The sequence below is a fragment of the Poecilia mexicana genome, unplaced genomic scaffold (genome assembly GCF_051168715.1).
Source record: "Poecilia mexicana isolate PSO_F unplaced genomic scaffold, ASM5116871v1 scaffold_13, whole genome shotgun sequence".
NCBI classification, from domain to species: Eukaryota; Metazoa; Chordata; class Actinopteri; order Cyprinodontiformes; family Poeciliidae; genus Poecilia; species Poecilia mexicana.
In genome coordinates this window covers 12,389,003-12,403,927 of record NW_028263382.1, presented here as the reverse complement: position 1 = coordinate 12,403,927, position 14,925 = coordinate 12,389,003, and the positions used below count along the sequence as shown (strand labels likewise).

The following is a 14,925-nucleotide window of genomic DNA, read 5'->3' as shown; positions in this document are numbered from 1 at the left end:
TTTTTATCCCTGATGATAAGCTTTATTTAATACCAGATTCTCACTCTGGTGCTATCTATAATTTAACCAATGTCATGGTTAAAAAACCCATTAGTAGACCCTTTTCAGACATGCATATAACACATTATCGCAATCAAATTCAATATTAAATCAACAATTTTATTGTTTTCTCGCTCAAATTATGCCCACAACTCATTTTCTGAAATGTTGATCTCCTTAAAATTCAAGAGATTTCGTACCGATCATGATCACCCCCCTTTCTTTCTGCTGTAAAAATAACTGAAGGCTCTTCATTACAAACTTTAATGATGCAATAGGTTTCCACTTGCATGAAGAGCATATCAGTTCAAACATTTATTGAAGCATGAGGTTAAAAATGAAATCACTGCGTTCACTGTGTGCAGCAGTGGTATTGTGTCTCAATCGAGCATGTGTACAAACAGAAGCTGTGTTTACTTGCTTGGCACTGCACCAAGGATGTTTAGCCGGACGTCACACTGTGACAAGTCCGTCGCGACTCGCCCAGAACGCAACGTTTATGGACTTGACCGTCGCAGCTCTCCTGAGGTTCCGGAGAGTGAGTTGTTTGGTGACATCAGGGTACCACGTCTGCTGCTTTTCAATGATGTTGTCCGAGAAGTTTCCACCCACTGTCATTTCTGATGTGCACTGGAGCAGTTTGCAGCTGAGTGTGACTCAGTCTGGATGGGGAACAGCACCTCCCAGTCTCAGGCCACAGCACTCTGCCTCTGTTCGCTCAGAGCGCATTTCAATTGTGGTTGCTGGGGTGGCTCTGCAGCGGTCGCATATGTTTGTTTATCCAGGCGGGAAATCATTCAGTAAACAAAGTGTAGATCCAACCTGTATCAAATGCAGTTTTTTTTTTTCTTTAATGATATGTTGTTTTATGTAAATGTTACAACATCCTAAATGGTCGTTGATGGTTGGTGGAGAAGCGGTAATGAGAAATATTAATTGCAGCAGGTTTCTTGCCAGATGTCATTTCCATTTCAAACATGTCCAACACGGTTGCTGCTTCAGCCTCCCTGGTTGAGTTGCAAATCGCCCGTTTTCTTTGAAGCCTTCCCTCATCTCTTTGCTATATGACAGATGAATTCGGCAACAGAAAACAAGACTGGGAGATCGATGTAAGAGATGGCGGTGAAAGCTGAGCTGCAGAGCACAGCTTTCAGACAGAGCTCTTTCGTCTGACCCTCTGCTGCGGTCACAAGTTGTTGGACTTTTAAAAATTAGATCTGAGACAGAAAGCTGACAAGCAGTTTGGTGTCAAATAATGCTGCACAATATAATGGAAACACTTAATTTAATTAAAATGTACTTAGAAATGAAGACATATTTTATACAGATATGTATAAAGTGACTTGACATGCACCCATCGGGCCTTTTCAGGCTGATGCTGGTCTACTTTGAGGTCTGACGTGCTGAATCTGATTTGGGGAATGTTGCATGAATGAGAATAAAATGTGTTGCAAGTTCATTAATAGAGGTAGTATTTTTTTCAGTTCTAGGGTAATTACAGGATTACCCTAGATTATTCATCAGATCCTTTGTCTCTAATGTAGCAGACTGATGCTGTTTTAAATCATATCAATACATCAATACTTTGTCAGTCTTATTAAATATTGACGAGTCTCAAAATATCCCATGACTGTCTATTGTAAAATCCTTCTGATAGATAAAACCTCCCAGCTGTTATCTTCTATGTGAACAAAGTGTGGATGAGGAGATTTTATATACAAATATGATTTACTTGTAATCATGTGATCAAGGACTGTATTTACTATTAGTTGCTCAGAGGTCAACCTTATAATAAATCATTACACAAAGAACATCACAAACATACAATAACAAAGAGAAAATCTTAACAACTACTTGAAGATTTTAGGACTGGAAATGAGCATTTCCAATGAATTATGAGGGGAGATGGCCACCAGCACCCCTCCCGATCCCGCTAGGGACAAGGATGTACAGAAAATGGATGGATGGAAGGATGGAATGAATGAATGAAGCCACATTTGATCCTTCAGTTCCTTAGACCAGAACACTGCGTTATCAGAACAGTCAGAATGCCATACATTAAGATCCGGATCTCGTTGTTTCACCTCTCAGTGAACCTGACTGGGTCTCCTGATCTTTTTTTCTTTCTTTGCGCAGTAGAGAAAGGAATCTCTGCCCAACTGCTGTTCAAACGAGCTTCAAGGTTGTCTTGTGGAAGAAAGGTAGCGGATCGGCTTTTTGATCAAAGTCACTGAATGGCTTCCTGCTTTGGATCATTCTGAAGCTAAATTGGACACAGAAAAAAATGGTTGGAAAGAATATCAGGCGGTGATGTAAAGTGCATTTTCACTAGTCTTTGTTTTGACTGTAAGTGACATTGACAAAGAGTCAATCAGTCTGTCATTCAGAAATCCAGCAGAAACATGCAAAGAATCGTTCAGGAATTAGAAGAAGGATCTGAGTGCTGTAAGGTCAAAAATATTTTCCTAGTGAGTATTGAGAAGGGTTTCATTATTTTCAGCATTAATGTTGAGGTTAAAAGATTGTAAATAAGCTCATATTTCCTCTGCTATATTTTGATAATCTTTTAAAGATCTCTGTTTCAGTTTTATCAGGTAGAAACCAGAAGGTAAATCTACCAAGGGAATTAAGAAGTTTGTGGCTAGCTCTACACAGAAAGGAGATTCTTTATAGTAAAAAAACAAAACATTATTCTTCAATACTGCACACAATAAAAACAACTAAATAATGTTTCAGTCAACAGTGTATGCAGTCTTATCATTGACATGATAAAAATATATATATTTTTTTTTACTTCAGCCGAGAAGATTTCTGGACCTTTTTTTGCAATTTGAGAGGAAAAGTAAGTAAAGTTTTCTCTGCAGGCCAGATGGAGTCACTCTGGGTGATGAAATTTGGAGGACCGAAGCTCAAAATAAATTTGCTCTCCAGCTGTTACTTCCCTGAGCTTACCCAGGCAGCACAGCCCTGAGTGAGCAGTTATTAACTAAAGAACAAATGGGTTTACATGCCATAGTTTGATTAAACTTTTCTCTAAAATGTTATAGATTTTTTTTTCAAACCCTGCCATATCTTGAATGAAGATCTCTTTATAAAAGCAAATTATTTGAAACAGCTCCCCCAGTTAAAGATATGTGGCTGTAGGTATTAGACTTCTAGTTTTAAAATAAGATTAGCTAGAACTGCCAGTAATAGTTCATATTAGTTTCATCAGTTTCTCCCAATATACTAATCATTTTCAGGCAAGGCATTGTGGGCTCCTTACATTAGTGAAAGCACATTAAGTTTCCCAGCAAGTCATGAAAGCAAATCAGGCTGTACAACAGCAGGACTGCTCCTCGGTGGAGTGCAGGACTCATTATTACACCTGTGCTGTTCCTACGGTGACTCACAATGTCTGCAGGGAGGAAAGGTCTACACAGGTTCAGAATGTCTGCCTAAAAAAGAGAAAACTTCATGTAAAATTTACTTTATTTGCTTATTTCTAAGTTGGTGCCTTGCATAGTCAGAGGAGTGCATGTTTATATTGTGATGTTCAAAAAGCAGAGAGTAGATTTTATCCACAGGAGACTTCAGAAGTGAAATTAAGGTCTATTCTTTCCATAAAAATCATTTTTCCAAGCAGCTGCATGTATAAACAGATTTTAGTTGAATGCATAATTGCTCACAATTAAATGAGTCAGTTGTATTTTTGGAAAATGAGATCATTTGTACATATCTGTTTAAGATCAAATATCTTACATATTCTGCTTTTTTTGTACATAAGGCATTGCTTTTGAAATTTTCCTTTCAGTGCAATTCTCAAAAGGCTTAGGATCATACTTTAGTGAAAAAATATGCTTTTCATGTTGCACAGAAAGCATGCATTTATGCTGTGTAGATCTCAGTCATTTATCTTTTGAGAGACACCAAGGCATGAGCCTGAGCTACACAGATGTCTGACTGGTCTGTAAGAAACTCAGAAATCTGATCTTGATGTGATCAGTGATTGGATCATCTGTGAATGGAGAAACCAACACTTTTCAGTGTGGAAGTTGCTTCTGTGGGAAGAAGACTGAAAGTTAGTTATTTGCAGTATCAGAAAGCAGTTTAAAAATGAAGCAGCAGTGAACAGTGAAGTTGCAGTAATGCAAGTTTTTAATTTTTTTATGTTGCAGAACATGCTATATTTTGAAATGTCCAATGTTTTATTGGAAATCTCAGTTAGGGTTAGTGTCTGTTTTTGTTAGAAAATGCACATGAGAGATGCTTAGTGAGCCGTGATAAGATGCAGATTCAAATCATTTTTTCTAGTAAAAAGCTTTACTGCTCTTTCACACATAGTGAAACATTCCCTTTGTTCCTAATGTAAATTATTAATGACCACTGACAGCAGGAAGGGTAGAAAAAATACTTTGAATTTCATTTTATAAATGTTCTTAAAAGATCCTGCCTTTTGTCGTACGACTGCTGGAGATAGACACCGACCCCTCTCGCGACCCTGCAAGCATAAGTGTGTTCAGATAACAGACGGATGTCCTTAAAGAGAATAGAAATCGGCTAAAGTCAGCGTTGACAGGCCAAGGCTCGGCTAAAACTGTGAAATTTTCTACAGATCTCTGATTGGCTAATTACTTTTTCTAAAATTGTGGCCTTGTCGAGCATTTTTTAAAAGGATTTCATGTTGATGCTTCAAAGTGAGAAGCAGCACCCTGTTGGACCACAGGCCATGAAGGACCGAAAGCAAAAGGCTGGGATAACTATTGATTCAACAATGCACTGCATTAACCTACTTTCAGCTTCAAGAGGAAGAGGAGGAGTTGCAGGAAGGAAGCTCTGTGATGTCATGTGAACCTTTAATACTCCATAACTAGGACAAAGACACCCACTTCTGCAGCATCGCTGCATCAAGAGAGGTTTCGTCTTCCTCCAAAGGCAAAGTATTCAAACCAACCCTGCCTTCCCGCGAGAAGGCCTGCTCCTTCAACTCCAGGAACTCTGGATCCAAAATGATCTATAGTTTGCTGTTCTATGTATCCACTACCTATACTATCTGGCTGGAGGAATAAACCTTGATCCTGGTTTATTCATAATTCTGCAGAAGGAACCTTGTAATTACAGCTTCCCAAAGATTGCTGTTGGCAAACAACGCTGGCTGCTCCTTCCCTAAGGGAGAAGAGGTGAGATTCGCAGCTTTACTGCTCACCATAGCTTAGAAAACGCCCCTATTCCCAAGCGGACGTGTTCTAGCCACACATAGACACTGATAACCATTCTGTGTGTTTCTAGGATCTGAGATGACAAGGCAATTCTTGGTGGAGTTGTTTTCACCACCTGCCTCCAATAGGAAGCAGACGCCTGACCAGTTGCTAATGCTTTGGAGCATCAGCGTTTTAAGCTAACGTGTGCTAACCAACAACACTGCAAGCTGTTGGCCTAGCTTTCCCCCTGGCTCCCAACCCCGGCTTAGCTGGTGTTATTTTTAAAAACAAACCGTGGTCTTTAAAAATGTGTATTCATACTGAATTGTGACATTGTTGCATATTTCTTTGTTGTATTTTTTTAAATATATTTTTATATTTTACTGTTTTTACTGTTAGTAGTTTTATTTAATCATTTCATATTTTTATACTCATTTGTTACTAGTTTAGTGACAGCGACTGAAGAGTTGAATTCTTTCTTGTTTTGTCTTGTACTTTGGAGAGAAGTTGTCTTCATTTAAATCCATGCCTGCTGTTCATATATCAGATATGGACTCATGACTTCAGCTATTATTTTTAATCATAAGCATCATCAAGCAGACATAAACAATAACTGAGACTGAACTATTTGGCTTTTATTTCCTTGATAATCAAGTGGTGACCCGACTTAGTCATTTTGATCTAAATTTGTATTTAGTTTTCCCCCTTTTTGCATTGGAAGCCATGTTACTTAGACTCCACAGAGTTAAGTGTGGTTCCCATGGCTGATGGAGAAGCTTGAGCTTTAAAGTTTAACATGGCATATCTCCAGATGAGGCTTGTGCGTTTTGCATACATAACAGTTTTGAACACAGTTTAAGAAGGTGGAAATCAATAGCATTATAACTACTGTCTGTGAGACTCAAACTGTGTGCCATCTGTGCCAACCTCTTGATAAAGTGCTTTGTAATAGATTTTTCTGTTTGTCAACTCCAAGTGTGTCTGCGGAGAAATTACTGGTGTTTTTTAAGCGGCCAAACAAGAGTCAGGCTTACAGGTTTCATAAAATTCAAATCGTGTTTTTAAGAATTTTTGTTCATCATAGAATTGTGTATCTGAGGTTTGAGCAGCTCAACACCCGAGTCACATTGTTGTGTATCTAGCATGTCTGGCAGACGGGCATTGAATGTCTTAGTAGATTAATATTAGCTTGTGACCTCACTACACTGTTGACACTATAAAAACACACTGTACCATCAGCCAAGCCAGGTAGCTGCAACATTTTGGGACATGGTTAAAACTTCAGAAGCAACACACAACTCAGATGTTGCATAACTGACACAATATTGTTTTTCCATATAATATTCTTTTTAAATACACGTGCCAGTTTGAGATTCTCATAATATGTTAGACTTGGGGAAAAATACCATGGTTTTACCGTCATAATAATAACAAAATAATCATCTTGATTTAGGATTTAGGGCAATAATCTTGTGACATTAATTATGACATTCTAAAGTTTCAATGACATTTGTTACTAAATATTGCTAAAAATTTCCATACATTTGTTTTTGCTGCAAGCAAAGTGTTAAAGCCTTCTCTACACTAGCTGACTGGAAATGTGAACAACAGGTGGTCCATGGACATCATTGTGTTACTCTGTGTCCCATTTGATTGAATTTAAAACCCTAATTTTAAAACCTTTATAAACTTTTATGCTAGTAATCAGCACAGGCCTCATCCAACTTTATTTTATAAGGAAACAGCAGGCTGAAGTTGTGTTACTTTTACAGCACTTTTAATAACTGGAACCTAACCGACTGAGAAATGAAGCCTTTAATATTTTGATTGGTGCACCACAACTTTTAATTTTTTTTCCTGCCTCTAAATTGTGCTGTATTGTGCCACTGCGCGGGTTCATTTCTGTAAACTTGAGGGCGGCAGGTGCTCCCCGTGATTCTGGAGGAGATGAGTATGAGCTGAATCGAGGTTTAATGGCCCTCAGCTATTTGTTTATTGGTCCCAGAAGTGATTTGTGGATGTGGCACTTCTGCGGCAAACTGTACATAGGCGTGGTGTTGCTAAAATTATTTTAGAGATGTTATTGTTTTCACCAGATGATGTTTTTTTTTTTTTTTCCAGAACAGTTGCAGCTGCAATTTTAGTTTTCTCTTCCCAGCCTGTTTGGCAGCCTCTGGGTGTCTCATTTAGCTTTGTGTACCCCACGTAGACAAAGTGATCATAGGATTTTTAATGCTGCTGCTGTCCTACTCATTTGCATATTGCACACCTACATTACTGCCTTTGTTAATAGGATTGAGTGACTTCAAAGGATTAACGTGATTTCTCCTTTTCTTCTGTACTCATTAAATTCTGACAGAAAAAGAACTCTGAATGAGAAACTTGACACATTTTAAACAAGCAAACTTAAAATTTTATTTTGAAAAAATTTCAATAGAAAAAGAAATGGCTTTAGAGGTTGACATATCTTTTTAAATCCTTTCTTTTCACATTTAATTCATTCAGAGGTGGTCTGTATGAAGTGGAACTGCAATGCTTTGGTCTGAACTCCTCATTATTTAACTTCACTCTGGGAACAAATTCCTGTCAGAAATATTATGTACAGTACTTATGAAATTGTGGTGTGGCAAATTTCAGTTTGTATCCTGGTAGCACAGAATGGCAAATATATCTGATTTCACCATGGATAGGTGGAAATGTGTGCATGTAAAACGTTCATGGTATATACATTTGGGCTTGTAAACCAGAATATGTAGTTGTAAATCAATTTTGTCACATTGTAAGCCAAAATGTCTGAGAATTTTATGCTTGAACATCCATAGATGATAATTTGTTTTGATAGCATGAAGCTACTGCTATCAAAACAATGGCCGGGCCATCATATAAACACAGTAAATGGATATCTAAAGTACGGTTTGCTATCATTTTAATATCAGTTGCAGCTTGCTGCTTTGCTGTGTCTGTCTGTCTGCATTTTCTTCCCCATGTTCTGATATTGGGAGATGGTGTAATGAGTTATGTGGGTTTCTACACCCAACAACCAAACGTTTTGACTTCTAGCTTGAGGATACTTGAAGTTGGACTACAAAATTGTTGCGAGAAACAAAAATATCAGATATGGGAAATTAGTCTGTTGGGCGTCCATAACATTGTTTAACAATTCAGCAGTGAATACCATGATGAAATTGTTAAAAAAATGAAATGGGGAATAGAAAAAACTGGAAAGATTGAAAAACATGTCACAAACAGAATAAAAATATTTACTCAGTACCGGGAGAGACTAAATTAAACTTTTACGCACTACTACGGACTCTAAGTACACAACTAAATGTATTTAAGTTATAAAAAAAAGTGGACTGTGCATTTAATGTTCCCTTAAATAAAACCTAACATTATAATTTTTATCAGTATGGATTGTTTCTTTTTGCAAGATCTTTATAATTTCCCATTGTTAACTACCCAGACATCTGCTTTTACAGTGCCAGTAATACGAATTAAGCTTTTTGTTGAAAAGTATTCAGCAACAGCAGTGATAGCTTCTATCCTTTAACATAACTTCTAAAATTTCTGAATGCCAGAAAGATCCAACCATCAAGCCCCTCGGCGTGGTTTGCTGGTTGGAAACAACCACTCTGATTATGCAGCATGAGGAGGCGATGAAATGGAGGTGCTCCCTAGTGCTCAGCATTATGTATGGAGTTACTCCCCCCTCTTGCTCACTGGGATAAGCCATGAAATGATGGAAACTCGGAACCATTGTCACAGAATATATTATTTTGAATGTGGTTGTATTCCTGTAGGAAGCCTGGATTTGCAGCAAATGCTGCATTTTTAATGATATGGGAAAACTGGGATACTGTGATATCAAGATGACAAGATTTGGATGTAGCGCACTCTATTTTCTTTCAGAGCAAAAGTGAAGACCTATTTGACCCAAAGTAAAATTTAGAGCTTATGAACAACTTATGATCTTTCTTTCACAACTGGCACACTTTTGTCTTTTAGAAGCCAACACTCCCGGCGCTATGTGTAGGAGGACCATGCTCACCTTACCAATGATCACACTTAGCATTTTTTTCTTTATCAGGAATTTGGTGTCTCTTCATCAGTATGCAGCTTGTAATTTCAGGCTTTGGATGGATTCATATTCCCATTTCATATGCAGACATCACCATTTTACCTAAAACTGTTTCTATTTCACATTTCACATAATGCCGTGCTGATTTATTTAACCACTTCACAGTCATTTATCTTTGTTGGTAAGTTGACTATTTTGATGACTTTTGGAGAAACAAAACAACAACAAAAAATCCTTTTGTTTAATTTTATGTCCCCCTCTTTGTCTGCTAGATGTGGATCTGATTCTCTCTTTGCTTTCTGATGAAAATAAAGTAATCATGAGCAACTATGTGTCCACAGCGACATTTAATGAAATCCAATATAAGTGTTTCCTTTTCTAATCAAAAAATAGAACTTATTCTATATAGATACTTGTAGTGCTCAAGCCACAAACATAACATTGCAGAGATGACACTAGTTCTGACCCACATAGATCTAATTAATGAGTAAGCTCAGTGCACTGAGCTCTTATTTTGCAAAATGTGTCAACAATTGACTCATATTCCTCCCCTCTTCCTCACAATGAATCTGCATTCATGGCATCCATAATAGGCATGAGCACCAGTCACATAATCACCTATAAGTTTCTCCAACACGGTCTGGTTTATGGTGTAGGAGCAAAATGTTCAGCACAATCATTGAAAAGTATCCACACTCTTGTTACAATTCTGAGTTTTTCAGACGTTTAAAAAATATAGAACATGATACTTAATGATTTTTAATGTAACATTCAATTATTCAGCCCACACAGACATTTGTTTGATGAAAAAAACTTACATTTAAAGGTATAATATTGTTGCATAATGGTGCACTTTTTGTTGCATTTAATAATTAAATACAACATATTTTGAACCAATTTCAGCATTTCTGCATAAGTACTTGTTTAAAAAAGACATTACATCATCATACTGTATGTTGCATTGGCTAAGCTTAAGTGGTTAAATGAAAATCTGCAGGATTTTTTAAAATCAGATTACTCAATGGTTAGAATAATTGACACTGGTATGTATGTATATATGCTGTATTTTTGTGCTTTCTTGACTGAAATAATTAAATGCTTTACTTTTAATGCACTAATTGAATTGAAGGTGCTTTGAGCTTAGAAGATTGTTTAAAAAATCGACAATGCTAGGAAATGGTTGGCTTTTAATTGACAGAGTTATTAATTGGCTCATAAAAGTCATGGATTGCATTAATTGCATAAAGCGGGGAGATCATATTGAACTTTTTTGAGTACATGTTATAGTTTTGTTTTTGTGACATTAATAATACCAGCCAACTTTTCTCTTTAAAAACTAAACCACTGTGTTTACGTCAGCAACTGTGCAATCATTTCTCTGCTGAGTCCAAAGAAAAAAATTGAACCATTCCCTTCTTTAAATTAATTATCATTTTTAATTGTCAGGTGGTGCCTGAGAATGTTATTGATATATTGATTTGTAATCACTCTGCAAATTTGTCTGCAAAGGATTTTCTGCCTCCTCATCAGCAGCAATGTAATTACATAGACACTCTCTGGGCACTAATTGCAAATTATGATGGATGAATGATGTATCATACTCTGCAATCCAACTCTGACTCTTTTGGATGTCACATTTTATGGTTTAGTTCCATCTTGAAATGGATAATTTGAAAGCATATTTTTTTCTTTTTCTCTGCAGTTTTCGCCAGTGTCGTTGCAGCTGAATCAGCTGAACAGGTAAGAGAAATACTTTCATTAAAAAATTCATCTGAATTTTGTTGTGTTACAACCTTATGAAGTTGTCATTTACTTTTTTTTAATATTCACACCGATAAGCTGATCACTGTTTTTCAGATTTGTCATTTGCTCAGCAGAACAAGCCTATTTTCTTTTGATGTTTTTTTTCTGCTTTCACATTTTCTTGTAGTCTGCAGTTGTTGCCTGATAAAAAATTAAAATGTTCAGTTGCTCTGCTTCTTATTGGTGTGAGAGCATGTTGACAGTAAGCCTCTTGGCAGATGTGCTTACTATAACAGAAATAGGAAATTACTGTCTTGCCTTTTTACTGATGTCAACTAATTCTCTTCTCGGTGAGGAAGTTTTGCTGCTTGTTCGCTTTGCAACTGATGTGGTGTAAAATAAGGAAAACAATACCTAAAGATAAAACTCCAGTGTGGCCTCCGCAGATGGGAAGAAACCTGACTGACTGAGCTTATGGAAATCAAGCAAAACCCCTGGTCACTAATATAAACAACAACAACAACAAAATACAGTTTCTCTGCTTCCCATTTGATTGGTCTACTGTACATCTGAAAACTCAAGTTTTGTAGAATAACTTATTTTATATCTTTTATATAAGTTATATGTAACTTCATTGAAACTTTTGCAAGGTTATACACTGTGGAGTGATCTTAAAAAGAATTAAGTCTAAAACTCTTTCCTTGCAAAAAGACAACAGTTTTCATTCCAGTGTGTTCAAACAGCAGATTTGCTTTCCCACTGACAAGTAAATCAAACATTGCTGGACCTTATGGTTGTGTCAAACAGAGCTCTGACAGCTTTGCAAAGCTTATCTGACCATGAAATATCCAAGACAAAATACTCTCTAGTTGAGGGAGAAATGAGTCAACAGAAGCACCTCTGCAATGACCCTGGAGACACTACTGTTAGGAACAAGAAGATAGCAGGTAGCAAGTAGCACGGAACATGCAAACAACTCCTCTAGACGCCCCTGCTTGGTTTGTTTTTTAACAACCTCAACTATCAAAGAGTTGACAGAAATCTATACAAGTGGATTTGATGTACTGGATTTATGTCACTACATATAGACTTCCAATTATTTTCATCCAACCTAAAAGCTGGAAAGGAAACCAGAGAGGCATCTTTTAAAAATAATAATAATAATAAAATAGAGTGTCGATTTAGAAAAGTCTGTTTTTAGTTGTATTTCATTTTGCTTCAATATTTTTAAATCCTACTCAGTAGTAATTATCAAAATGTTCTTATAATTGCTGACAAATTTTTAGGATGTTTCACCTGCCTGTTGTTTGTAGGTTTCACATTGACTTTCAATACTATTCAGCCAATCATTTTATTACAGAAGCTGTTGAATGATTCTTGATAATACCTTGATAAATTCGAACAAAATCCATTTCAAGACTTTTTAACATTGTCTTATTTGTTAAAATAAGACAGAATTGTAGAATTAGGGATTCTACAAAGGTTATTGGTAAAAGTGGCCAGTAAAATATTAGATATTCCAAATTTCCTGTGAAAGAGCAGCCGGTGCGAAAAGCCAGAACCATCATTGGAATCCAAATCCCTCTGCAGTGCTTTATGAGTTTGAAATTCCTCCCTCAGGCAGTAGATACTGAGACACATGAGTCAAGGGGAATAGGAATAAAAAATCTTTTATCGCCCAGGGAATTGTTTTTTTTTTTTTTTTTTTTACATCAGTAGATGTAGTTTGATTGATTTTTAGTATTTTGCTGACTTGAGATGGTTCTGTTGTGTGGGATGTTGGATGTGAGTTGAGGTTTTAATTGTTGTACTGTATTTCTGGAAAACATGTTGCAAAATGAGGTTCACATATGGAACAGAAGCATGCTGAAGGATGTAATAATAATATTGATGATGATGGTAATAATGTGTGATATTCAGCCTATTCGATTAGGTAATCAGTAGAGGTGCACCGAGTGCAGTTTTGTGGCTGATCTGCCTTTACCGATCTCTTAACAATGACCTGGCAATTTTAATTTTGGCCAATATCGATTTTCTTTTTATCTGAAATATTGGTAAATATAGCAAGAAAGCCGTTGAGTTGGCAACAGTGGGTGACTATTAACTGCAGACATGCAGACATGACTTGGTGAGCCGGTCTGTCAGTCAAACTTCTTCTACGGCAGACCAAAAAACTACAGTGGCTGATTTTTAGACCTTTGCGGAGGTAGAATCGATAATATCAGTGGATAAAATCGGCTTCACGTGCAAGCATCGGCCGATCACCGACCTCTCAAAATGAAGGAAATCAGGGCCGATTTATCAGCTGGCAGGCTTATCGGTGCGCCCCTAGTAATCAGCTCCAGGTTTTAGTGGCAAAAACATCAACATTAGTTGCAGTCAGATGAAACATATTAGCAGGATTAAAAGTTTGCTTTAAGTCATGCTATGAATAATTTTGTGTTTACTTAGTATGTATGTAGCGAGAGTGCACTTTGCGCTTTACATAGTTGTTTAAATGTCTCATTAAAATTCTCATAAATGATAATCCTCAAGAGCTCAAGAGTTTTTATATTGGTAGATGCTGATGGAATAGATTTTTTGGGTGGAAACATTCTGACATGTTTTCGCCATATCGACTACCTCTTCTACCAGTGTGCTCTGTTCACTCCCTAAACATTCAAGACTGAAATGCAATTTAGTCTTGAATCAATTACATACCTTGTATTATTTTTAATACATGCCTATTTTCCAGAAATAAAATGTGAATTAAATTGTCTCATAGTTTTTCTGAATTGCACCAAAGGGCAACAATAACAAATGAGGAAGGAATACCAATATTTAGGTCAATGAGGCACTTGAGTCAGGTTGGAAGGGTGGCTGCTGGGGCCACTGGGAAGGGGTTGTCATTGAAATTGGATCTAGGCCATGCATATAAAAATGTAGTAACAGATGTTTATAAATTTGTGTCCTCTAAAGCAAACCTAATTAATGTATTATTCCAAACACTAAGATGCTTACAAATAAAGCCATTAATTATGGATCATTCCACAGGGTGTTGTTTAATTTCTAAAGGGTCTTTTCAGGGCTGTACTGTTCACCTTGAGAGGCAGTCACATGTTGACGAGATTAAAACAGTCTCAAGAGATTATGTGTTGCCAAGTTTCTAACCATCAACATCTGACAATTAAAAAAAATCAAATCAATGAGCTGCTTTTAGTAGTAATATTTAAAGAAACACACAAAAAAACATTGGTTAACAGTTCTTTTTGTGGCATAGATTTGAACTTGTTTTTTTTTTAAATAAATGGCTGGGTTTGTTTTCTAAATATAACACTGTTTTTCTTTTAGTCAGTACAATTTATATTTAAAGTGTTTTTTTCTTTTCTCCAGTCTTTTCATAAAAGGTATGCGTAGTTACAAATAATTTGGTTAAATGCAGAACATTTTTAAAACCACGTAGCGCATTAAAAAGTTTTGCTTTCTCATTAAAGAAGAGGTGGAACATTTATCTCTATTCATAACAATTATTAGAAAAAAAAATAGCAGTAGTAACTATTCGAGTTATACTTACTAAAGTTAATCAAACTAATGTATTAATCTTGTAAGCTTGCAGCATAAATATGCAAATAAATGACAAGATGTCTTGCAATTCACATAATTGCATTCGTAGGGTGATCTCCAAAAATAAGGAAAGGGATTCAAGAAAATGGGTACTACTCTCAATGAAAGGGTTCATTTCTACTTTCAGAAGAATTGTTAATAGGTGTTTGATTGAGAAACCAAATGTTTCTCACAGTTGAGAAGAAAGATGAGATAATGACCAAAAACCATTTGGCCAAATCAGCAATGAAATGGTTGATCAGGCACCTAAATCAACCTTCCTTCATGGTTATCTTAGTCTCA

General features: G+C 36.4%; 1 protein-coding gene across 1 annotated transcript in view; it reads left to right on the top strand.

The window, feature by feature from the left end:
- b3glcta (beta 3-glucosyltransferase a) overlaps nucleotides 1-14,925 on the top strand; it is a 79,406-nt gene that overhangs the window by 3,115 nt on the left and 61,366 nt on the right. Inside the window, exon 2 of the mRNA XM_088011686.1 lies at nucleotides 11,000-11,037. Within this exon, the coding sequence (XP_087867812.1) occupies nucleotides 11,000-11,037 (38 nt within the window). The remainder of the gene's footprint in view (nucleotides 1-10,999; nucleotides 11,038-14,925) is intronic.